The sequence below is a fragment of the Apium graveolens genome, chromosome 9, assembly GCF_009905375.1.
Source record: "Apium graveolens cultivar Ventura chromosome 9, ASM990537v1, whole genome shotgun sequence".
Classification (NCBI taxonomy): domain Eukaryota; kingdom Viridiplantae; phylum Streptophyta; class Magnoliopsida; order Apiales; family Apiaceae; genus Apium; species Apium graveolens.
Window position 1 is genome coordinate 22,871,489 of NC_133655.1, and position 25,860 is coordinate 22,897,348.

Sequence of the window (25,860 nt, forward strand, 5' to 3'; positions counted from 1 at the left end):
ATATTTTAGAATTACTATTGTAAGTTACATTCATCAAGATTTTGAGTAAAATCGTAAAACCTTACTGATATTTTGTTCTATAGGTTTAAGGAAAGGTAGTAGCATCAACATTGCAAGTGAAAAGTTGACATGAAACGTAAAATATTATCATTACATTTACATGTATCATTTTTACTATATTTAGTATAGATTGTAACTTTCTTTAATAATAATATAACTTCCAAATTAAATTTTGACATGTATCATGTCAAAATTATTTGAAATTTTTTGTTTGGGCAACTTAGCATTGCTCAATTAAATACTAAAGAGTTATAGAATATCAGCCAGAAAATGCCGAACATACCTTTTTCTATATTACATGACAGAAAAATTTTGACCAATTTTACCGTTAAATTTTTGACAAATGAATATCAGGTAAAAATATAATAAGAAATAATATCAAAAAAAAATTTAAAAATTGCAAGAATTGATCAAATAATCACAATTTTATTATTAAAATAGGAGTACATGATTTGTGTAACTTCCAACCCTACGTAATTAGGAAATTTTTCTTAAAACAAAAATTATAAACAGTGTAAACGCATGTTATTTTGAAAATATAACTTAGTAAAACCTACGATTAGATATGATTACGAGAAAAGGCGGGTTTGATATTATCTTTAAGTTTACTGCATTGTTATAAAAAAATTGTTGAACTTAAAATTATGATTTTTGTTAAATCAAATAATAAATAAATATGATTTTCGACAAAAAAACAAATAATAATAAATTATACTAACCTTTAAGCCAGAGGCCCAGAAGCAGCAGTAGACACAAGGGTGGAGTCAATACTGAATACGCCCCTGCCTATAAATTGCAAACAAACTTGTATTTGTATATATAAATACGATGATTTCACAAAATTAAAAAAAAAAATACTAATTAATCAAGGGGGGGTGAATTAGGGTTTAAGTGAGGAGTAAAAGAGGGGAAAAGATGGTAGCTGATGAGCGTGGTGCCAAGAAACCAAAAATTGATGAAACTTCTGATCACATTGACCAACAACTCCTCGTCTCCATCGAGAACCTTCAGGAGCTTCAAGATCAACTCGACAAGGTACCTCTCTCTCTCCCCCATCTCTCTCTCTCTCTCTCCCTCCCTCCCCTCTCTCTCTCTCCCCCCCCTTCCCTCCCTCTCTCCCTCTCTAGACAGTTTTATTACTTGTTTTTTACATTCTTCTTGTTTAGTTTTGCTTAATTCTTTCTTTATGCAAATTAGGTATGATGCATTATTACTAATTTCGATAAAAGAGACGATTTTAGATATGATCTTAACAAGTTAAGCATGTATGTGTATCGAATCTATGTGAATGATCCCTTTTTCCTCCCCTCAAACCTTTAATTGGAGTATACATGCTTGATTCCGTTTTAATGATCGCCCTATTTTTAATTAATTTATAAAAAGTATCTAAAATCGATTAAGTTTCTCCATATATATCAAATATATTTAGGTCATATGTTTCTTTAGTTGTTCCTCAATTCTGGTCCTTGATTTTCGTGTTGGAGGTTTTATTTTATTTTTTAATTTTTCCCACAAAAATGTGAGTAGGAAGTTGCTAGTAGATTGGATTTGTACTGATGTATTGCGTTGTATATTTTGGCATTTGTAATATCTGAGGAAGTATGCTAAACTAACCTTCCTATATTTTGGACAAATATATTAGCAAAAAAGAAGAGGAAACATGCAACATGGATTTTGACTTGTCCACTCTCCCTATAGAGAATTTCGAGTTAATTTATGGAATTTAATTCATGTAACTCTGTGTGGATGTATTTCATTCCTGTAAACCGAATTTAATTCATGTAACTCTATGTGTATGTATTTCATTCCTGTAAACCGAATTTAATTGTAACATGTATCAACCGCTGAGGTTTGCGGCTTTTATGGAGACCATACCTAGGCTGCATGTTTTTTAATTTCCACACATCAGAAGGCTTTATAGGTCTTGTAATCATTTGTTGGCAACTATAATCTGCAATACTAGGTTAAATAGTCCAGATCAACAACGCACAGGTACTTATATAGTTATATGTAATATGCCCACTCATAATTTACCTAAACATAACCCAAACCCAGAGCTGAACATCCGAGATCATTCAGTTTTGTTCTCAGAGGTCTTTCTTTATCCGGATGTATGTTGTTGTTATTGGTATAAGCATATTTATTGACTATTGGAGGATGGTGTACTCTGGTTCGGAGTTGAACAAGTAAAAGTTAGCCCAGTGCCCCCCCCCCATATACTTTAAAATCCAGTGCATTGCCAAATATGTGATATACCTGCACTCAAAAGAAGAATTAAATCCATCTGAGTTCTCTGTATATCCAAAATGATGGCAGCATCATATTCTACCAGATCAGTCAATTATTAAAATAACAATCCAGAGACTAAATTATAAATATTATTTTAAAGTTTGTACTTGGCCTCAATGATCTAGTCGAAAATTTAACCATAGGAAATAACCTATGGATTCTAAATTTAGAAAGTAAATAGAAATACTTAAGTGAAAAAAGAATATATATAACTCAAAAGAGGGCAACCGTGTCTATTGATATAATGGGAGAAACAGCCCGACCCAGAATAACTTTCCTTGTCCCTGGAGTCACATAAATTTTCTTTCTTTTGTCATCAATTCAGTAGCTTATGCTTGTTTCTTGTGATCAGAACATACATGTTTAGCAGTTGAATGTAATGTGATTTAGTTGTTTCCAGCGATGTGGTTACTCTTCTATTTTTGGTAATCAATAAAAATCTCGTGTTTTCTGAATATGTGTTTCAGTTAGTAATACATGAATCTTGTATATTATTTGTCTATGCATTAAGGTGAACATTAACTTTACCCGTCATTCTGCGACTCACCTGGATAACCACAATATTCTAGATGCTTACATTTACAGATCACTCCTAGTTTCTGAAGTAGTTTTTGTTGTAAGAATTTGACTCTTAAACAAGCATCTACACCTTTCATTTACTAATTACTCGTGATGTCCAAAACAATATCCCACAAGTAATATGATTGGAATTTGATATCTTGCTGACAAAGTACTATATAAATTGTAAAAGGCGTATTTAATACATGTAATTTATTATTTATTGCATTATTTGCTGGATAACATCACTTTTCAGTTGAAGTATATAGTTATAATTCGTGTAAAATTTATCTGTTTACTGTTAAATATTATTTTTTTGAATTCTGATTGTTGAGACATCTCTTTACAGGTTAACGAAGAAGCCAGTGACAAGGTTTTAGAGATTGAACAGAAATATAATGAAATAAAGAGGCCTGTTTACGCCAGACGTGGCGAGATTATCAAATCTATTCCTGACTTTTGGCTGACTGCTGTGAGTCATTTAACTCTTCTTTTAGTAACTCTAAAACTTGAAATTGAGCTATTATATTTAACCTTGCTTAATTTTGCATCTTGGTGAATGTGCTTTTCCACCATGCAGTTCCAAAGCCATCCCGCACTTGGTGAACTGTTAATTGAGGAAGACCAAAAGGTATAGAACATGATAAAATATTCAGTTGGTGTTTTGATTTGAATTAATTGAAATTTAAATATCTCGAAATATCATAATTCTAACATCCTTGTATGAATTAAACGTGTTTTCTTTGTTCCCGCCATATTTTATTTGGTGTATTATGGTGGCCATGGTATGCTGTATTCAGATGACGTTTAATGTGTTTAACTATCTAAAATACGCCACTCTTTCACTAGGTATTCAAGTACTTGGATTCTATTGAGGTTGAAGACTTTAAAGACGTGAAGTTGGGATACTCTATTACCTTTGTAATCTTCTCTTCCTTATTTACTTATGTCAATTCTTGAATATGTAGCAAACAATGTGCAAAATCTGTGACTCCGCTAGGTGTAACTAACAAATCTAGTTATTCAATTTCAGAACTTCAAGTCAAATCCTTACTTTGAAGATACAAAGCTCACGAAAACATTTGCATTTAGTGATGAAGGAACAACAAAGATAACTGGTACAGCCATTAGGTGGAAGGAAGGCATGGTAGTAGCAGTTTTTTTCTTTTCTTTTCTTTTTTCCTTGGATTTTAAAATGTCACATTTAACTGAGAGTTTGATTATGAAGGAAACTGCTAATGGAAATACACATGAGAAGAAAGAAAACAAACGGCTACCTGCTGATGAGAGGTAAAGTTCACACTGATTTCTCTCAATAAAATCAATTTACTAAAATTATCTTGCTGATGTGAATATTGGATAAGTTCCGATGTAGAGGGTGATGTATTACCACCTGGAATTTGGCAGAATTAAATTAATAATTTAAATGATGATAGAGAAAAGAAAGATTTTAGGTCTTTTCTATCAAGAATGAACAATAGATACTTAGCAAAAAAAATGAATGAACATAGATGGATTGAGATGTTTTTGCATTTGGTAGAATGCTTTAATTTTTCCATTCTTCACATGGAAAAAGAAATATTAATATATTGTTTATACTTTATAGTTTAATTCGTTGATAAACTTTCCAAGCCCTAATTAGAAGCAGCGGCGATGTATGTAATCATGATTTAAAACATGGAATCACGACAGCGGTTACTTTCTTCCATTCTCATAGATTTTGTAAATTACATGAACTGCATATATTTATCAAAAAGATTGTAGTAGTGTTATTGAAGTTGTTGCTGGTGACTGAATGCGCAGTCCATGTAATTACATTGAAGTGTTTCTGTTTATTAGACCAGTCAAACCAGCTCATCCAGTTTGTTATATGAAAGATTACCCTGTTCTTTTCTAGTAAAACTCAAACTCATTATTCACATTAATAAGCAAAGAAAACACATTATGATAGATTAAGTGACATGCTCATCTATTTTTGTCAGTATGGCCAATTTTACATGCACCTGACTCAAAAATTTGCTTCTACAGCTTCTTTACTTGGTTCCGCGAAACTCAACAAAAAGATACTGTTGATGGTCTTCATGATGAGGTACATAATATCTTTGTTTCTAGGATTGTTTCACTTAGTTCTTATCATTTGTCCTTTCCTATTATGTGATATCGAACATAAGAAAATAGTCTAGATTGATTTAACTTCAATGCAATATGAGAATATACGATGCATCAGCACCTATAGGCAATGAATGTAATTATCTAGAAGCACTTTTAAGTTGTTTTGGTGTTTGATATACTGCATCCTAGTGAGCTTGCGTAGATAGATGAAACTGGCTCATTGAACTCCTCACAGTCACCAGAAAAGTGACATCGAGATAAGTGAGTTCTCTGGCAAATAACTTTTTTAATCTTCCACTAAATCACCTTTTTTCTCCAGGACATAGTGATAAGGCTATAATACCCATGTAATCAGGCATTAAAATTGTATAATATTGATTTATCTATAAAATTGAATATGAGAGTGTTTAATTATATGGGAAAATAGAATATATGTATATCCACATCTTTAGCAGAAAAGGTACTTTGATATATAATGTTTTGCACTTCACAGTCCCCAGGGGTGTGCTATTCTGTGAAGCTACCTTTAAGGCATGTGCATAATTTAGTCACTTATCTGTATCCCGATCATTGTCCATGTTAGTTAAAAGCATATAATTTTTACTTTCACTTCCTTTTAGTCTTCTAACATATTGGCCCTCCTCCCAAAACTGCAGGTTGCTGAGGTGATTAAAGAGGAGCTGTGGCCCAATCCTCTCAAATATTTTAACAATGTACTTTTTCCAATGAATTTACAAATTTACACAAATTTGCATTTGGATTACAGGTTCCTCCTTATGCTTACATTCTTTTCTATTTTTTTAATTGTATTTTACATAGGAAGCTGATGAAGAAGACTCTGATGGAGATGAGGATGACGATGAGGTAAATTAAGGATACTTTTACAGACCTATGCATATTAAGGATTTGACATGTAGATACCTTTTTGCATAAACTTCCGTATAAATGTCACGTCGGTTTCACATTTGCTTACTACTACATTTATTTTTTGGTTATCACTACATTTTCAAGTAGTGACTGAACAGGTTGTTTTTTCACTTCTTTTGTGCTTTGTACTCTGACCATAAAACAAACAATTAGCATCTAGTTCAACTGTTCAAGTTAACCATTATATGTCCTCATGCTCTATTTTCATAAATTTAGATGAAATGTGTTCTCTGTCTTTTTTTTGTTGCTAATTCAGAATAGTTTTTAGTACTCTAAATGCTCATTTTCATATCCAGTTCATCAAAAACTACTTGTCTATATCTTACACTCTGTGCTTGCTGCTATGTCTACTTATCAGGAAGATGACGACGAAGAGGAAGATGGGGATGAGGAGGATGACAGCTGAATTTTCATTATGGTTTTATTTTCTCCTCTTGTTCAGATATGTGTTTTTCTGGGTTGAGGAAGATTTAAATAATTATGTATAGTTTTTGTTCTTGCGAAATGGCTTGAGATAATCCACGGAATCTACTTATATTAAACTTTTCTAGTATAATATATCCCTGTTATGTTATTATTATCTGCTGAGCTATATTGCATGTTGTCACATGTCAAAAAATAATTGTTAGCGGACTTGCACCCCTATATATAGCGCGCCTATATATTGAGTATTGACCTATATGAACGTATATGAAAACTGGACACGGATCGCATGTATGTTCATTTACTTATTTGGATTGTGATTTACTAATGTCCTCTTAAACTAGGATGCCAAAACTTAAAGCTAGCATCCAAATAACTATACTAATACTAAAATAGAATAACTATAATAAGCTATAATTTGAGAAGCCTCTCATTTTGGTTGGTTTGATTATTGGTTAAATCAAGACCAGGATACTTTAATTTAACTATTGAAGGAATACCCAATTTACATGTTCGAATTTCGTTATCTAATGTTTATATTATTATTTATATTTATAAAACAACAGATAAGGTCCCAGTATGAATCGCACAAAAAACAATCATTTATTTTTTTATTTATAAAGAAACACATAAGTTCATGGTTCAAATATTATCATACATTATTTTATAATATTTGATCTTAACTGAAAATTAAACATATTCAGATTAAAATTCTCTTAATGAGGTTATAATTCTAAAATTATTAATTTTAATATTTTATTACTTATATTAGATTTTTATTAAAATTATAAATAATTTAAATAAAAAAATATTTATGAAAACACTGGTGTAAAGCCAATAATGGTTAAAATCTGATTTATTCGTATAAATACAGTTTGAAATTTACAATGCAAGTATTTGCTTAGCAAATTTTGTTTGCAAGTATTTAAATGTCCGGATTTCATGTAACACAACTAACATTTTTAATCATTTAAAAAAGCTAAATTAAAATATGTAGAGTTTTACAGTTCCGCTTAGTAGTTTTGAACATGATAAATTTACGTAAATCGAAAAGAGCAAGTTCAATATATCTTTTTTGAACAGAAACAAGTCTAATATTATCATCGTCATATTGTTCATTGAGGACTTCTTTCTATAACTTACGCTGTGTTTGGTTTAATATAACTCAATTTTATGTTTGGTACTAGAGGGGAAGAGAGGGGTTTATAATTAAAATTACATATAAATCCTTTAGGATATATATAATTGTTAAGAAGGTGTAAGGTCATTTTTGTCAATAAAATTTCTCCCCTCCAAAAAATTCCAAATTGGGAGGAAACAAAATAAGACCCATAAGGAATTTTAGCCCCTTCATTTCCCTCCACTCCCCTCTAAAAATATGAACCAAACACATTTTTTATTGTAGGAACCCTCCCCTCCCCTCCCCTCTCATCCCCTCTATTTTCTTCCAACCAGACAGGAACTTAAAGTGTGAATACTAGTTTACTAAGAATCAAAAGTCCAAATGCCAAAAGCATTTAAATAAACTGACAGTGTATATTCTATGACCAAATACTATCAAATACTGAAGGAGCAGTGCATCGCAGTTTATATACTATCAAAGACCGAAGGGGCAGTTTATCAACTATCTCACCGGAGAACGTCTTATCTACAATTTGAGGCAGGGGAAATTACAGTTTTTGTGTCTATATATGAAGGATATAAAGTAACCTAGCAACATATTGAAAACATGAAAAGTTACGGTAAATGTTATATAATGAATGGATTGACCACTCTAGTATACAAGTCGAATGTCTTATTCTTTACCTTATTAAAAAGTAAGGATCAAAGCCTTCCCAGAGGGAATCAACTTCCCCTTCGTACAAAAGGCTGCCATTTGCGACGACCATGTGTTCATGGGACTTGACCACCAACATATAGATATTACCAATAAAGGGATTGCTGAGAAATGGATTAATAGCCCTTCCAAGTTCTACAAGTTCTGATAGAAGGGACCCTCTACTCACATTATCACCAGAGAATATGCATTTTGACAAGGCATAAAATGCAAGTAGGTTTCCGTATACAGGCAAAAAAGCATCCTTGTGGTTACCAACACCGCCAATCCACTCAGTTCCTCCATGATTCTCGGTATAACTGTTGGCATATTTAATCAACTGTTGACTGAATTTCGTTCTCCAGTCAAGCAATAGACTTACCATATGGGAGAAGCCTGTAGTCGAAGGTTTTAAAACCGGAAGCTTCTCTAAATGAAAACAACAAATCTGGCAGATCAACAACTTTTCTTCATGATGGTTGTCAATTTCCTTGTCAAAAACTCGTTTGACAAGATCCCCTTGAGATCCAACAACATTATTTGCTGAGTTTAGAATCCACTGGGCTAGATAATTGAAGTAATCAAGCCATTGACCAAAAACCGAGGACAGATGATCAAAACATAAATGAATTACTTTGTCCACTTGGCTTGGTACCTCTGTAGCCTGAAAGTTTCTATCCGAGGTTGTTGAAGTACAGGACTTCTGGACTGCCATGGCGAGTTTGCTTCTAAGGCCAATATCCTCATCCTCTAGAAGAGTTATGCATGTCAACCATAGGCTCAATATTTTATGAGCATAAATATTAGCAGCATCTCTTATTTTGAACTGAGAACACTGATCTTCTGCCAGAATTTCCTTATTAATGAGTGGACCAACAAGGACAGCTTGATCCAGCAATCCAGATGCAATAATTGATTTTGAAGCTGCTCTCCGCATGTTGACAGGCTGTGATGAGTCGCTGTACTGTTGAATTAGGTTGATGTAATAACCAATGCAACCATACAAGTAGGACACACTTTCGCGTTCATCATATTCAGTAAGATCAAGTGATGTTTTTACTCTGTTTTGTTGAAGAGTACCTGTAACCAAATTCGCAAACCTCTGAACACATATTCCCATGCAACAGATGAGAGTTTCTCGCGTCTTTGCATGCCTTGTTATCTTGCATAAATTAACCAACTTATCCCAAAACTGAAAAAATGACTTGGTATTCATATTGCCAGCAAACGTTGTGCCCATGCATTGTTGACGGTTTAATTTCTGATATTTAAGTAAATTCCAAGTGAAAAGATTCTTAAGAATGTAATAGATACATCTACGGTTCTTCTCCACTGCTAAAAGATTCATCAGTGTCACATGGATATTAGCATTTGTCCAGTTTATTATGCTACTGTGGTAGGAAGACAGTGCACTTGGCTCACTAGCAAATTCTGAGGCCTTAAGGAACTGATGAAGCCATTTGAATGTCGCAATTCGTACTTCATATGATTCATCTGATATGGAAGATATTAATCTTTTCTGGAAGTCAGCAAAACAAGCCTCATCCATTTCAGAACCAGCAACTGACATGGATGCAGACAGTGGGGAGCTCCTGTTTGGCATCTTAATGTCCTCTTCATCGCCCTCTCTAGATGCCATAAAAACACAATTAAAATAAGAAAATGATGCCTGTTTGCGTAATTCTGCAATGGTTGGATCATAATAAGACATCCCACGAGCAGTTTCCGAATCTAAACACTCTGCAGATAACTCCCAAAGGAGCTTCCAGATATCACCGATGCTTCGGCTTGTATTGCATGTCCTCGCAATACTGAGCATGTTATCTAAAACCCTTAGGAAAGATTCATTCATGAGAGGACAATGACATAATTTAGGGCTTCCGATCCAAGAACGCGATGCCAGAATTTGAATCAAATCATAAAGTATCTGATCTCTTTTTGAAATGTCAGTTAGATTTCTACAATTGTTATCCAGCAGGGAGCTCAGCTGTAACAGCATGCCATGAACTGAATTACAGGAAACACAATCTTTTCCATTTGTATTGTTGGAAGAAACATATGAGTCCAAAGAAACAAACATTTGGTTGCCTATACGAGGCAGTTCAGAGGCAATATTGAGCAGAACTGTGGGCAGCTTATCATCAGATATCAGACCCATAAAAGATTTTGCTGCAAGAACACGAACACGTAGATTGCTTTGAGTTGAACACCTCCTAATGAATGGCATGAATAGGAAAGGGTCTAGCGGATCATCAATTTCACTTGTCACAGGAGAAGGCTTGAGACGAGACAAAAGAATAAGTATGGGCCACAAGCTTGGGTGCACCACACTAGCCAAGTTATTTCCTAAATCTGCGGAACTACCGCTAAGCAGCCTGGTTGCAACTTTCAGTTCACCAATTAAGAAAGAGTGCAGCGACGGATACCTTCATAGAAGAGGAAAACTCCAATTATTTTATTGTGATGAAATCACAGCACAAAAATTGTAAATTATCAGCTTAAGTAGTTGACAACTATTTAAGTGAATGGTGTAGATCTTTAAGATACAAGTTCTTACAGATTGCTATAACCTAAAATCTTTATCACCCATACATTTATATGTATTGAAATATATAGAGAAAGAGAAAAGATAGATAGACAAACACACACACGCGCACACACACACACACACACAGAGGGGGGGAGTAGGAGGGAGAGGTGAAGATTTTTTACATTTACAAGTGCTTACAAAGTGCTAAAGCCATAGATAAGATCATGAACTCACATTTATTTATGTATATTGATATATTTATATTTAGAAGGAGAGAAAGATAGATTGAAAAAATATATAGATAGATGGCTATATATATATATGTATGCATATTTATATATATTTATATATATATAAATAGAGAGAGAGAGAGAGAGAGAGAGAGAGAGGTGCAATTCTTGGGCTCAGCTCAATTTATTGAGAGTTGCTGACAGGTTTGTGTTCCATTTTAGCTGTTACCAATGATATTTATTAGTATACGTTTCAGACTTACCATTTTTTGTTGCTAAATATGTTTTCAGACACAGTTCTTCAATTATATTATTTTGGGATTATTTGTAATAAATACTCCATGCTCCTAGTTTTTTCATTAACTGTTCATTTATTGGGTTTGTCTCCCCTTCACCACTGCACGCAGAACCCCTAGGGTAGTATATCTATTGAGATAATTTCACCAATTCTACAGTTCCACTTTCATCCTTCACTAAAATTATTAATTTATGGTATTGTTTTACAGCAACTGTTGGCACTTATTTCCAATAGTTTCTATTAATCCTTTGCATTCTTATATATTTCCCTCCATTTTGCACACTTACAAGATGTGTGCATTAGAAACAACATAAGATAGTAAGTATAAAAATTCAAAAAATGTCTTAAATAAATGCACCATATATATAATCCTTGATTACTCCTTATTTGCGAGCACACGCTTTGAACCGCCATTTAATTAAAGGTTAAAATGAAAATTAGTTGTAAAACTCATTATAAAGAAGAAAACAGTATTAAGTAACCCTAACATGCGGTTCCTATGTGATCAGTGATCACCCGTAAAAGCTTTATTAGCATCCCGCACACACAGACACAAGTGAGGCAAGCTTTCGAAAATGACCAGGTAAAAAATATCTGAGCTTTAAAAGCACATTTGGACTATATGATATGGATACCAACAGTGTTTCTTTCTCTATGGTGCGATCAAGAGGAGACATTGATAACAATAAATTTGATAACTTGATGACATATATTCATTTTTCAGTCAAAATGTATGGTAATTCATTAGTAGCACACAGTGCAATGCTTCATTTCTCAGAGGGTTAAGACAACATGCTTCATCTTGGAAAACTAATTCCATTTTAAGATTAACCTTCCATTATAAAGGCATCTATATCAAAAGGGTTAGAGTTGCATTAGTATACTCATACAACAGATAATGTAATCATGCTCTCTTTAACATAAATTCAGCCTCAAAAGGACAATCAAAATATTCTACTGAGCTTTAATCAGGCGTTCCTTAACAACCTTGTACATTACCAGAGTCTGTAAGAAAGTAAAGCACTGCTAAAATATAATAAAGTAATTCATAATTCATAGAGGCTGCACTATTTATACAACTTGTTCTGGACAACTTTTACTTCATATCAGTACTAGAACAAGTTGTCCTGGAACAACGGTATATTAAAGTTACTACGAGTTCTTACTTTCTCCTATTGGTGTCCTACCCTATGAGACATGAGAGAACAAAATGGATTCATAATTTTTAAATTGTGGAAAAACTCAAACGACTTCATACCATCTTAATTTGTAGAAACTAGATTATTCTGGTTGAAATTGAATCAAACTTACTGCAATTAATCTAGCTTATGCTGCAAATTTTAAGCAACTACATAACTGTAAACTGAGACAATATCAACATACCAAGAGCATAGACGATGTTAATTAAATGACTAGGAAAGCATACCTATGAAAAAATTCCACTCCAGTTATCGCTCGCCTTCCAGATGCTCGAACGTGTACATTCAGAAATCCAATCATGCGGCGAATCAAGGAAGTGAATGCAAGGCATGCACTGTTTCTGATCTCCCAGTATGAAGAAGAGAAAGAACGTATTGACGTAATCAGAGCTTCAGCACTGAAACCAGATGTATCAGTTGCTAAATTGGTGTCATTGAAAGCAGCTTTAAGGACATTGAAGGCATGCACAGTGGGAATAACACCTTCATCTCGCTTCTTTGAAATTCTGTCATTTTCACACAATTGAGGTGGCTCTATAGATGAAGCTTCCGGGGATGACTTTTTTGAGGGATAATCGGCTGTTTTGCTAGCTGAGGGTTCTGCTACATCTTGATCCAACAGAGGCCTCTTAGCTATGTCTATTAGCCACCTTAGTGCTCTTGGGAGGAGCCTCTTTGGGGTACCTTCTGGCTCCGACAGAAAAAAAGCAATGAATGCAGCAGGAATACCTGCACTTCTCCGTAGCAAGTCATCTACGGTTTGTCCCTTGGCGACTGTTCTTTCCATAAGTTGCTCCATCCAAGATTCCGTTAATTTCACAAGTCTGAACAGCAGGAATAATATTAATTTTTAGTTATGATGGAAATCATTTTTTACGTTACACTTTCCATGCTACTCCCTCCATTTTTCCACTTTCAAAAAATACACATATGAAGAAAAATTAATGTTGATATAAAATTTTATTTGTATCAATATCTATTGCATTAATTGAATATAATATGGGGAATAGAGCTGATTTTGAAAATATAAACTGGAGGGTAATCTTGAAATGAAAATCTAAACCTTACACCGTAAGTTGAAATAGACAACTAAATTGAAACAAATATTTTTTTAAAAGTGGACTACTATTTTGAAACGAAGGGAATATAATAATAAGAATAATACAGATATTAGATAGCACCAGAAAGTGCATTTTTTTTCAAAGGTCAATCTCCATTTCATATATCTTTTCAACCAATTTGCAAAAACCAATGTAGTAACAGAATTCACTCAAGACAAACTTCGAAGATGGCATAGCACAAAAGCAGTACCAAAATCAACCAAAGTAAGCAAACTTTAGTATCGGCCAAGTAAAAAATATCTCCTGAAATTCGCACTATGTCTCTAAACTGGCTTTATGCTCCACCATCCTCAATTGTTTCACTGTTGTTGCTATATGCATTATTAATTTTGTTGCATCGTGCATGTCTGTATTTCTCATACAGTTTTCTGGTACACTACCAACACCGCCTTTTCATTTTTCAAACCTTTTTTTTGTTGTTTCTCGAATTAAGCTTGAATTTTTTGGGAAAAATGTTCATACTTTTAGTCATAATTTTCATCATATTTCGAAACTTTGCCAGCTTCTGAAGGAGCCGGAGAGAAACAACCTCTTTTCTCCTTGGCATAGTAGGGGTAAGTTCTGTGTACATCTCAGTTCTCACCCCTACTCCCAAGTAGGAACTCTGAGCATTTGTGATTTTAATTGATGTTTGTGTCCTACCTAGAAACAAGCAATCTGAAGCCTTGAATCTTTTTATACAATTCCCGGGTGCCTAAGAAGTGTTACGTAAAGAATTGAATGTGAATTGATGAGGAACGAGAATAAAGAACTAATATACATATTATTAAGTAGTTTATATTTATTTAGTATAAAGATAAGTATTATATTTTATCTATATGTTCTATATGTGGGGCTAAGAGTATATTAGTTAAGCATTTTATTTATAATAAAGCCCAATTGTTTATGGGCCTTGGTCTAGGTTATTTTATTAGGGTTTCTGTTCCCTATATAAGCATTGTAACTCCCCACATATCACTTAGCTTTGATTATACACTTTTCTTGAGAATAATATTGATTAATTATTCTTAGGAATCGTATAATTCATCGCTTGTCTCTTATTATCGATCTTGCTTAATAAATCGCTGTCTTTTCAATTCTTGTCCTGCATCAAATTGGCATCAGAGCTGAATCCCGAATCTTTTTACTGTTCACTGTTCATTGACGGAATCACTGTTCACCGCTTTTTTTCGCTGTTCAAAGTTGGATTTTCACACCGCTGCCATCTCTATACAACCCCGCCGCTGCCTATCTCCATAAATATCAACCCCCACCAGGAAAAAACCCACCAAAAAATCTACCCAAATCCCTATATTCTGGACCCTAATTGTATACCCGACCCGGCCAGATTACCAACCTTGATCCCCGAATTCTAAACCCTATCAGCCCTCAAAACAGGCCAGCCACCAGTCCAGAACCCAAGTCCTTTTCTATACCACAGCTGCAACCACAGTATTACCGATTATCCAGAATCCCAAAATCATACTTGGACCCTAAAAACCCGACCCAATTGAAACCCAATTCAAAACAAGTCCTGAACCTGATCCATAAGTCGTTGCTGCACTATAAACTTGCTGCAATCCTCTATAAACATCACAATTGGACAAAGAAGAGACAAGAATCAGAGGGGGAACAAGGAAACGGACCTGCCGGAGAAGTACCCGTCACCCACTGGAGTTCTCACCGCCAGAAAGGGTCACTGCGGCCACCGGGAAAGCTTGCTGCCTCTTCAGTGTTCATTCCCAGTGTTGTATCTCTTGTCTGCTTGTGTTTGGAACATAATAGGGCTTCCAGAAAGTTCCAATCAGCCCCTGAAAATTCCGAATCTGCAGTTCCAACCCCCTGAGATTTCAGAATCTGCTCCTGAATAGTTCTTCCATGTTTCCAAGACATGTCTGCTCATATCAAGTGTCACATTGATATTGTAATAGATAATATCTATTGTCTTGAGCGTGAACATGATGAGTTTTACTACGAAGTCTATGTTTGTCATCACGAACGTTGGTTACTTCAATATAAACTTACGGTGAAGGAGTTAAATAATCAACTTGATCAACTTAAAAGATTGGAAAAGAGGTATGAAATTGAGTTGAGCAAAGAAAGGCGCAAACGTAGAGATGAGGAGCTTAACCAAACAGTGGATGATGCAAAGAGTATTATTGAGACTCTCAAATCCCAAGTAAAACGTCTTATGCATTTGGAGAATGAGAAAATGGTCAAAGGGGAAATGGAAGTTGAGCCTATTGAAGAAGTTGTCATGGAAGATCCAGTTGAGGAGGTTAAACAAATTACGGAAGATCTAACAAAGGAGGTTAAACAAGTTGAGCATACTGAGATTGTTAGTGAGCAAGTGGAAGAAACCAAGCCTGACTGCTTTCAAACTGTTGACGATCATAATGTAGTTGGTAGTATTGAGGTTGAGCACATCGACTTCATCATTCCGGAGTACGTGCCTAAGCCTCTTTCGCTGGCTGGTCAATTTCCAGAGATTTTTGCACCTCAACCGTTCTCCCATAAGAACATGAAATTCTATCTTGGTTCCATCTCATCTTTGCGTGATTCTTGATTTTTACAAAACTCGTGGTCGAGTTTTCTCTAACAAGGGGAGAATGATGAGGAACGAGAATAAAGAACTAATATACATGTTATTAAGTAGTTTATATTTATTTAGTATAAAGATAAGTATTATATTTTATCTATATGTTTTATATGTGGGGCTAAGAGTATATTAGTTAAGAATTTTATTTATAATAAAGCCCAATTGTTTATGGGCCTTGGTCTAGGTTATTTTATTAGGGTTTCTGTTCCCTATATAAGCATTGTAACCCCCCACATATCACTTAGCTTTGATTATACACTTTTCTTGAGAATAATATTGATTAATTATTCTTAGGAATCGTATAATTCATCGTTTGTCTCTTATTATCGATCTTGCTTAATAAATCGTTGTCTTTTCAATTCTTGTCCTGCATCATGAATAAACTAGGGAAGATCATGATTGTGGAATGACATGGTACATATATTTCACTCGATGATTTTATTAACATCCTGGTTACTGTTGTTCTTATTACACAAATTTACTTATAGGATAGATCAGAATGAATATTGCTGTTTACATACAGATTATATTAGGCATGAGCAGCGCATCTATACATATATTGAAATGCCAGAGAGAATATATACCTTAGATCGTTTGAACAAAGTAGACGGTTGCAAAGAGCAGTAAATCCCGCTCTTGTCTTGTCAATAGCACCATTATGCTTCATTTTTAGAAGGACATCTAAGAAATGGTTTCCTATTCTCTCCAATTGTTTCAAATCAAGCATGACATAAGAAGTCAATTCTACAGCATCAGTGTCATCATGAATCGGCACCACCGACTTTGACATGTCCGAAGTAAGCAATGGAATTTTCCTTATAATGGTTCCTAGTAGGAGGCTCACCTGTCCAGATAATCAAGTCACTCTAAATATAAGGGATAAAACGAATTCTTTTGTGACAATTTATAAATAAAGTATGAGAGCTTACTTAAAAATTTTAACTGATTAAATAAGAAAATTAATTTGACTTCATGAACTAGACTCGTAATATTCTTCCAAGTTCAATAACCAGATTTAGTTGCTATTTACAAAAAATATGAAAGTAAGGTTGTTACCAACATATGATGCATTGCGATAACTAGACAGCCATAAAAAGAATACTTAAATACCTCCTTCATTGCGAGCCAGCAGCCCACCATTACAATCTGTTCGGATGGACCAACAACCTTCATCAGTTCTGAGTTTTTAACCTCGCTTTCTGACTCAGTGACAGCTACATCCATCTCCTCGGAAACATCCAATAAAACATCATCATCCATCAGGTCATCAATGTCCTCGGGCAAGTGCAATGCATCTGCTGAAACCACCCAAAGAGCCAATGCAGTTATCCGCATGACTAAGTCTAAGAGCTTCTCCAGTGCATGCTTCATCTCAGGGAGACTGCATAAAACTACACTGGAGTTCCAATCCAATTCCTCAAACGTATAACGAAGCGTAAGAAGTATTCCATGAACAAAGCTATTCTTGCAAGCTTCAGAAAGGTCCTTCTCTCCGACCTCCACAACAACACGCAACCAGTCAAGGAGAGAATTTACATATTCTATTGTAGCTGAGCTACATGTACCATTTACATAATCCCCATTAACCACTTCGGACCATGGATGGAAAGAAACTACATTGGGTGAGACCTTTATAATCCACCCGAGCTCCAAAACATATATTTTAAAAATAAGGCGCATAGTCAGAGCTCCAGCATCACTTTCCCTAACACGTGGACTGCAAACTAATTTTTTAGCCCATACAATTACTCTTTGGATCATTTCTGGAGATGAAACTCCGGGAAGTGGAGAAGGAAAATGCAGCAATATGCGGAAGGAATTCTCTCTCAGCCGATCCCAGCTGTCAACTATTGAACCAACTAAGAGCAAGGTAGAATCGGGTGAAGTAAATGCTTTACTGTAAGGACTGAGAACAATTTCAGAAGAAGTAGGATCACACTTATCTTGCAAAGGAAGAACAATAGACCAAGCATTGTTCATTATCAACATAAGATCCATTGCCATTATTTTCCTTTCATATGGTGCACAAGGATAAAGTGAGAAATATAAGAAATTGCTCAACCACTTCATAAATTGAAAAAGATCCTCTGCTCTATCGGTTGAATTTTTATCAATTGTTTTGCAAGGGTGGATATCTTTATTATCTTTCGATGTAAGAGGCCGCCACATTCCCTGCTTTAATTGTCTTTCCAGTGCTGTTCGAACTCGAGAAAAGAATTTCCTAAACAAGCTGGTCAACTTCATCTGGAATGCTGTTGAGCAACACCTCATATTCAAAAGCACTGCTTCTTTCATCAGGCTAAGCTCCAAAGAGGATGGCAGGCTTGATGTCTTCGGGTTCAAAAACAGAGATTCTGCTGCATCTACACGGAGTGTCTCATCAACATGAGTCAGCGCCAATATTAGCCAGGCGACCAGGAATTTGATACTTATACCCTTCACATATACGGTGGCGTAGCGATAATCTTTTTCTGTCTTGGCAATCTCTTCCTGGGATACTAATGTGTTCTCAGACCAATCAATATCCCCTTCTATCAAAGCAAGTGAACGAGAGACCTTGAGCAATGAAATTAAAACAGCTACTTGCTGTTCAACTGTAAGATACCCATGTGCAATATCAAGGTCGGGAAAGAGCAGTTTGTCGCTCTCTCCACGTTGACCAACTGAAATTGAAAGCATAGGAAATATGCTATCTACATCTACTTCAAGCAAAACTGGTACAGCATAAGTGTTCAGATTTGAACGGAGCTTTGGAATTCCAGAAGCAAGTCCATACAAAAATGGATGCAAGCAATGAGATCTATATCTAATATACCCACTTTCCACACCATATTTACTCCAACACTCATCACGTAAGCACTCAAGAAAACACTTCAAAAATGCAGTGACAGCACAGCAGACATCATCATCAATATACGCTCTTGACATTTCAAACAACAAATCAGGATTCATATCTAAAATAGTCATTGCTCCTAACCTTCTGGTAAGGGAAGCTAAAGGAACATATCTTCCCTTGCAACGTGGACCCAGACGAAGAAGGTCAGACGCAATATTCTGCAGAAATTTTTTGATTCTATCACTACCCATGGCCCAACTAAGGCTGGACTGAATGTCTAAAAAGAGATCAAATATAAGATGAACTTGCTTCACTGTTTGACTTAGTGTATCTTCCAGATTATTCCATACGATCCTCAATATTCTAGTTCCCATCTCTTCAGAAATCAGGTCATCATTTTTAGGCGGATCACTAAGATTTCCTTGTATACATGTTTTTATCTGTTGTAAACAGATTTGCATTACCGTCAATGCATGGAAGTTGAAATGACTATCAATGGGATTCTCACAATGGTTACACAGCTCCGGTAAAATGCCATCATAAAGAATTGTATGAAAACTTGTTGACCCATCCTTGGGTACAACAATAGGTGTATTAAGTACTGTTCTTGAGACAGCTGTAAGTATTCCTCTTATCAAGCAAATTCTATTTAAAACAGGAAATTCATCAATTTCAGCTAACAAATTCCCCTTATATGCAACCTTCTTAGTCACATCTAACAATTCACTATCGGAACCATAAACAAAATTCTGACAAAAAACTCCTCGAACTATGGCCAAACCAAGCTCATCAGGCGTAACACACACTTGCAAAGCAGCACAAAAGCTAACCCCCGCTGCAACCAAGCAATCCCTCGAAAACGCAGACGACTTCAATAAACTCAAAATTACAGTCACAATCATCTCCAAAACACCATTTTCATCATTCCTAAACTTGGACGGGAACTTCTGAAGCAAGTAGTACATACACGACAAAGCCTCTTGACATTGTTCCATAACAATAGGCGAAGGCCTAGACCCGTCATTAGTCTCCAAGATCACACCTTTCAAACCCCCCACAACATCCAACCCCACTAAAACCCCACATTCCTCCACAACCTCAAACAAATACCCCAATTTAGGCGAACCCATTACCGATAACACACTTCTCGACACACAAAACCTCCTCCCTTTCCCATTCTCCCCACCATAATCCTCACAAAGCACTCTAAAACAAGCCCCAATAACACTATGAAAGTTCTTAACTTTACCAAGAACACCAAGTAAAGTCTTATGTAAAGGCAACGAATTTTCGAGAAAAAGTATTTCCAAGTAAAATCTTGAAGCCACAGACACAAAGTTATCACAATTTGATGATGTAAGTAAGTCTGAGAAAGCTAGAGCTAGTTTTTTAACATGGGCAAGTTGAGCATAAGTAGAGTTAAGAGAAACTAATTCATTTAAGTGAGAGTAAAAAGACTTACAGTTAGAAACATGATGCGGAGATGTTTGGTTTAAGGTTTGTATGTAATAATGAGGGAAAATAACGGCGCTGTATGTATAACGATGCCTGTGTTGTAAAGCTCGCCACTTTGCTGACATTGTTTGTTGTTAACTCAATTAGCTTTATGGGTTTTCTCACTCTATATAAAATGGTGGGGGGAGAGAGAGAGAGAGAGAGAGAGATGGCCTGAGTATGGAGGCGGCACAAGGAGGGATTTTAGGGCAATTTTTTGTAAAAAAAACAGTATATAATTCTTAAGGAAGAAGAATAAATTGCAGTTTGCTCACTCATAGTTTAATTTGGTTGCAGTTTTTATATTTTAATTTTAGCAACGTTAATATATTAACTCGACGCTGAGATAGGAATTTTCAATAAATTTTGTGATTAATATTATTTTAGTTTGTATTAAGGATATAAACATTTTTAACATATTAAATTTATTAATTGAACTAAAAATGTTATCCTATCTAATTGTTTGAGTAATGGTTAAATACAATATAAATTGTGATTATTTAATTATTTTTAATATTCTTTGCCTTGTCCTTTTTTACGTTTTTTATGTCCTAAAACTTAAAATATAATACCTTTTTTTACGATTTTCTAATTCCATTTTTACAATTTTTAACTCAGCTTTTACTATTTTCTACGATTTGTATTTTTTTATATATAAAACATCTCATATCTATACTATTATAATCCATCCGTCCCTCCCCATTATTATTGTTTCTAAGAGAGTGTCCGACACGTATTTTAAGATGAATAAAAATTATAGTTGTATAACTTTTAAAAATAAAATCTTTTTCTGAACAAAATTTTAAACATTCTATTTTTATTCAGAATTTTTTTTTAAAAAAAAGAAGTTATAGAACTATACTTTATATTAATCTTAAAATGCGTGTCGGACACTATCTAAGAAACGATAACAATTGGCTGAGACTGAAGGAATATTAGATTAAAGATGGAATATTAAAATTTTTGTCAACTAGCTCAATTTACACTCGTATGTAATGTTCGAATCTCACAAATAATATGTTAATATTATTGACTCGTACAAATATATAATGTACAAGCATAAGTAAAATTCTTATTTTTCAACAATGAATTCTTGAATTTCTATTCCTGTGTGACGAGAACCACCCTGCACTCTCATCAAAACTTCATCTCCAACTTTCAGTGCAGTGACAGGTATTGCCATATTTGCAGATCCACTCCCTGAAGGACATACTAGCAACAGTCGGTTATCAACACAACTAACAATTCAAGTCCGAAATTTGAAATGGTATATGCAATATAGAGATAGCATACCCTTGTTTGGCGAGATCAAGGCAACCGTCTCAGCATTTTGTAATAGTGTGCTATAAACAGTTTCATTATCAGTTTCTGCCTGCAGTAACAGTGCTGAAGGTTAAAATTTATGCAGGAAATTAGAACTCAAAATCAGCCTCCAGGGATGCAGTTAAACGAATGAATGAGCAAAACCTCGAAGTAGATATTAGTTATACTTGCTCAAATGCTAAAAATGTTTGACAGTGGACTCCGTGGACTCGTATTTTAAGAACATGTCACAAATTCGAACTATTTAGTAGTGTTCAGTGCCTACAATCACGCTGTGTGCTGTGGAAAATTGGTACTTGGAAAATTAAAGTTCCATTATTTCATGCAACACAGGAAAAAAGCAATGTCTAAATGAGTATGTTGTGTTGCATACTTGGAGTGGACATGTATATATAAATCTAGTTGTGAATCTATATCCTTTTTTTCACAGATGAAATTATATTTTTTAATACCCTTCATCAGCAAAAATAAATCACCAATCTTGAATCAATTAATTCAGATTTTACCCGCAGGATCTAATAAAACTTTTATCCAGTAACCGATTCTAGCCTATCATTGGTACATAACCTGGTGGAAGATTTTCTCCAATCTTACTTTAAAAGAGAGACCCTTATCTCAGTGCATAACAAGAAAGCTCTTAACAAACTAGTAGAGAATAAAAGTATTAGTAAGTCAACAAACTCAGCATTTCAAAAGAAAGCCTCCTTATATTATTGTGCTTTAAAAGTACAAAATATGCAGCACACACCTTCGCTTCAACAAGAATTAACGGTCTAGTCTCTATCTTTACACGCCCAACAACAGCTGTCCGCTGGTTCCCACTTTGATCAACAACTATCACCTCCTTGCCTGATTTTAATTCTGAGAGGTAACACGTTTTTCCTCCAGGAACAGAAACATAGGCATGAACAGGTCCCTGCAGATATCCAAAATAAAAAATAAAAATAAACAAGTTCCGAAAAATCAGATATATGATCACTTTAAATTTACTTGTTAAGGTATTAGGATGGGCTGGATGGCCAAACATACACTGGTTTAATTTGTTTAAGCCATCTAAGCAATACAATATGGAAATGGATTGAGTATTGAATCCAAAGAAAAATAGAGCTAAAGAGAGAGACAAATCATTCATGGAAACTTACTGAAATTAATAAAGGTGACAATCAGTCAATTACTAGAATTTTTTTCTTCCACTAAAATGTCTGAAGTCGTAACTTCATTTTATAATTATTGCAATATTTTTCTCACTTGTTTTAAAGTTGATTTAGGCTGGTGAACTGAGATGCAGGTAGTTTTGTATATTATAAGGGTCTGGGGCGTCTGCTAGCATTTGATAGAAATACCGTACTGGACTTGCTAAATTGTGAAGGATTCCCAGTATTAGAAAAATCGTGGCATAATTCTAGAGAAAGTTCTAAACTGAATTCTATTTATCGCTAAAGTTGTAAAATGTATCACCCTCAAGTCTCATGTGCCGTAGTGCAGCACAATATGTCAAGTTATGATAATATGATATATAGTAGGAATATGAGTGAAATCCAAACACCAATTACCTGGTAATCTGGATGGCAGACATTGTATATTTGAACATAATTTATGGTAACATTGCCTTTTATATTGAAGAACATATAAGAAGACTCACTGCATTGACTCGAAAAGGCCTACTCGAAATGTAGCTTGTTTCTAAGCACTCTGAGTGAACTAGGAACAGCCCTCTTGCAAAGGATCCAACCTTCAAATATTGAATCACAAATTATAAAATTGATGCATCTAAAATATATTGGATGATCAATTAGTAGTTGATGGAGATCACAAATGCCGCTGGGGCACAGGAAGCAAACCAGAAGACCTTCCCCTGGCTTCATTAAACTACAGATGTCCACACAGACTCTATCACCCATTCCAGTCATTTGAACATGAGATACAGTAGCTCTGGTCAAGCCTAATGGGATGCCCACCTCATCTATTCTATCAAAATATTCCTGTTGATATCAAACATAATAAGAAACAATAATTGCCCAAGGAAGCATCATTAAAAGATGGATTACCTTCATATCAAGGATAGCTTTGACATCCTCTACTTTTAAAACCACTCCTCCTAATCCAAGCTCCAGTGCCTATAAATAGCATACAAGAAACCATATGAGACGCATTAGACTAGAAATTTCTCAACAATTAGTAATAGGAATTCCCCAATGCATTTATACGTCATTCAATCATCTTATCAACTAAAAATGAAGTATATTACCTCAAGGAACATTTGAGCTTCCTTGGGAGTTTTTGAAATTGCCATTACTCTTTTGTCCGTGTCTTGAAATGCTGCAACTATATTTTCTGCAGGGATCGCCTACAAAGAAAAGTTCAAGGCAGCTGAGTTTAGATTTATTACACTATTCGTAAACAGTTAATATTGGTTACATCATCACGAATCTTCAAAAACTTTTAAAGATTGGCCTTATTCGAAAATTGCCTTGTTAGGTTTTTTAGACGGATCTCTCTGTACCTTAGGCCTGTATTCCTAAGTAAATAAGCAAAGAGCTAACACTATACAAACAAGTTTGTGAAAATGATAAGATACCTGCCAATCTAGCAGATTGACGATAATATTATCTGGCTGCTGATCAGTTGGCTGAAACTGCTTTAATTCTTCTGGAGTAGAAATTGAAGAAACAGTGGCAACTAATTGATCATCAACATTGTAAATATTTCTGTCTTTTAAAAAAAGAGGATTGATCCTTGCTATTGCTGCACAATGCACATTCAAACAACATATTCAACAAATTTCAATCAAATTACATTACGTATATGCTAGACAGTGGGAGAGATGTGGAGAGAGAGAGGGAGGGAGAGAGGGAGAGAGGGAGAGAGGGAGGGAGGGAGGGAGGAAGGGAGGGACGGAGAGAGAGAGAGAGAGAGAGAGAGAGAGAGAGAGAGAGAGAGAGAGAGAGAGAGAGAGAGAGAGAGACTAACAAGACCAATTGGTAGCGAGATGGGGAGAGGAGAAGAGGAAAGTGGTCCAGCCTCTTTCAACAGCAGTGGTCATCACTTGTTGATTCTCAGTCCACACCCACACTTGCTTCTTCTTTTTCATCGTGTTCGTATTCGATATCATCGACATTCTTGCAATGCAATTCCCACCACTTGTCTTACTAATCATCATCAGACTACTGCATTTTCCTATCAAGATTTAGTCAAAAACTGAGTCACATTTGTTAAACCAGAAACACCCAAACAAATTAGCTAGTTTAATTAAGAACCTCGTGCTGCTTTAACTGGAATTTGAAGTGATGATGAAGAACAAGGTGGATGCAATAACAAACTCATCTCTATTTGTACTTCTCTTTTGTCTTCATTTCTATACTTTTATATTTCTGCAATCTCCCGTCTTACTCAGAGCTTCGATTTTTTTTTTCAATTTCTATGAATTTCGTGTATTTAACTAGATTTTTTATTTATTTCAATAAAAATTTATGATGTTCAGTTCAGATTTAACTAAATTGTGTTACGTGTCAATGGTTGAAACTCAAATTTTTTTTAACATTTTCACTAGATTTTTCAATTTTTTTAATACTTAATATTGTGAGAGTAATTTGGTAACAGCACCCCGAATTAATTGTGCCGAAATAACTAACTTACCCTTGGTTTTCGGGTGAGAAGGTGGCTGCTGAACAGAGGTGCGACTGCAGAAACAAAGCCGGAATCGTATATGAAAAAAGAGCTGAATCGGCAAAGAATCAAGTAAAAATGGCTAAGAATATCCTTCTCAATCTGGCCAAATGTACCTGGAAATAGTCGTGGTCACACGTGCCAATTCGCGTAAAAATTAATTATTCGAACCCCTTTTCCAATTGCCTACATACCCTATATATAGGGATCAAACTCAATGTAGTTATCTAGGGTTGAACTATATTCCTTGACCTATAATCCACGTCTTTTATAAGCCAAAACCAGTTCCCACAGTTAATCCAACTGTTTCCAAGTGAGATTTTAGTGTCCAAGTGCGGCTGGACACTAGAAACCTAATTTGATCCACAACTGAGACATGATTATCATTAAGTCATGTATT

At 34.9% G+C, this 25,860-nt stretch overlaps 3 protein-coding genes across 5 annotated transcripts; 1 reads left to right on the forward strand and 2 right to left on the reverse strand.

Annotated features, from left to right (window-relative positions):
- The first annotated feature begins 878 nt into the window (after positions 1 to 878).
- On the forward strand, positions 879 to 6,526 carry LOC141687364 (NAP1-related protein 2-like). Its single transcript, XM_074492606.1, has 10 exons — positions 879 to 1,095; positions 3,257 to 3,379; positions 3,488 to 3,538; positions 3,757 to 3,828; positions 3,941 to 4,054; positions 4,136 to 4,197; positions 4,936 to 4,996; positions 5,676 to 5,732; positions 5,839 to 5,883; positions 6,305 to 6,526. The coding sequence occupies exons 1-10, from the start codon at positions 976 to 978 to the stop codon at positions 6,350 to 6,352; spliced, it is 753 nt and encodes a 250-aa protein (XP_074348707.1). The 5' UTR covers positions 879 to 975; the 3' UTR covers positions 6,353 to 6,526.
- Positions 6,527 to 7,929: 1,403 nt separating this feature from the next.
- On the reverse strand, positions 7,930 to 20,706 carry LOC141687334 (uncharacterized). The gene is made up of 4 exons (XM_074492576.1): positions 17,252 to 20,706; positions 16,726 to 16,985; positions 12,670 to 13,266; positions 7,930 to 10,611 (listed from the first exon to the last, which is right to left on the reverse strand). The coding sequence occupies exons 1-4, from the start codon at positions 20,555 to 20,557 to the stop codon at positions 8,172 to 8,174; spliced, it is 6,603 nt and encodes a 2,200-aa protein (XP_074348677.1). The 5' UTR covers positions 20,558 to 20,706; the 3' UTR covers positions 7,930 to 8,171.
- Positions 20,707 to 21,423: 717 nt separating this feature from the next.
- LOC141687148 (uncharacterized) lies at positions 21,424 to 25,207 on the reverse strand. Of its 3 annotated transcripts, none has more exons than XM_074492315.1 (10): positions 25,052 to 25,207; positions 24,765 to 24,971; positions 24,373 to 24,539; positions 24,043 to 24,141; positions 23,843 to 23,911; positions 23,636 to 23,776; positions 23,437 to 23,526; positions 22,543 to 22,710; positions 21,765 to 21,843; positions 21,424 to 21,683 (listed from the first exon to the last, which is right to left on the reverse strand). In XM_074492315.1, the coding sequence occupies exons 1-10, from the start codon at positions 25,116 to 25,118 to the stop codon at positions 21,544 to 21,546; spliced, it is 1,227 nt and encodes a 408-aa protein (XP_074348416.1). In that variant the 5' UTR covers positions 25,119 to 25,207; the 3' UTR covers positions 21,424 to 21,543. The 3 variants fall into 3 exon arrangements, with proteins under 3 accessions (XP_074348416.1, XP_074348417.1, XP_074348418.1); XM_074492316.1 differs by having other exon boundaries at positions 21,424 to 21,671; positions 25,052 to 25,206; XM_074492317.1 differs by having other exon boundaries at positions 24,765 to 24,961; positions 25,052 to 25,196.
- Positions 25,208 to 25,860: the final 653 nt, after the last annotated feature.

Bases quoted from the DNA above. Each gene is read 5' to 3' on its own strand.
- LOC141687364 (XM_074492606.1), top strand. From the start codon at position 976: ATGGTAGCTGATGAGCGTGGTGCCAAGAAACCAAAAATTGATGAAACT. The intron at 4,055-4,135 runs GTAGTAGCAGTT...TTGATTATGAAG, and splicing joins TTAGGTGGAAGGAAGGCATG to GAAACTGCTAATGGAAATAC. The intron at 5,733-5,838 runs GTACTTTTTCCA...TATTTTACATAG, and splicing joins CTCTCAAATATTTTAACAAT to GAAGCTGATGAAGAAGACTC.
- LOC141687334 (XM_074492576.1), bottom strand. From the start codon at position 20,557: ATGTCAGCAAAGTGGCGAGCTTTACAACACAGGCATCGTTATACATAC. The intron at 16,986-17,251 runs GTATTTAAGTAT...TTATCTGGACAG, and splicing joins GCTGGCTCGCAATGAAGGAG to GTGAGCCTCCTACTAGGAAC. The intron at 13,267-16,725 runs GTATATATTCTC...CCTGCTGTTCAG, and splicing joins CTTTGTTCAAACGATCTAAG to ACTTGTGAAATTAACGGAAT.
- LOC141687148 (XM_074492315.1), bottom strand. From the start codon at position 25,118: ATGAGTTTGTTATTGCATCCACCTTGTTCTTCATCATCACTTCAAATT. The intron at 24,540-24,764 runs GTTAGTCTCTCT...TGCATTGTGCAG, and splicing joins TCTCGCTACCAATTGGTCTT to CAATAGCAAGGATCAATCCT. The intron at 21,684-21,764 runs GTATGCTATCTC...GACTGTTGCTAG, and splicing joins CTTGATCTCGCCAAACAAGG to TATGTCCTTCAGGGAGTGGA.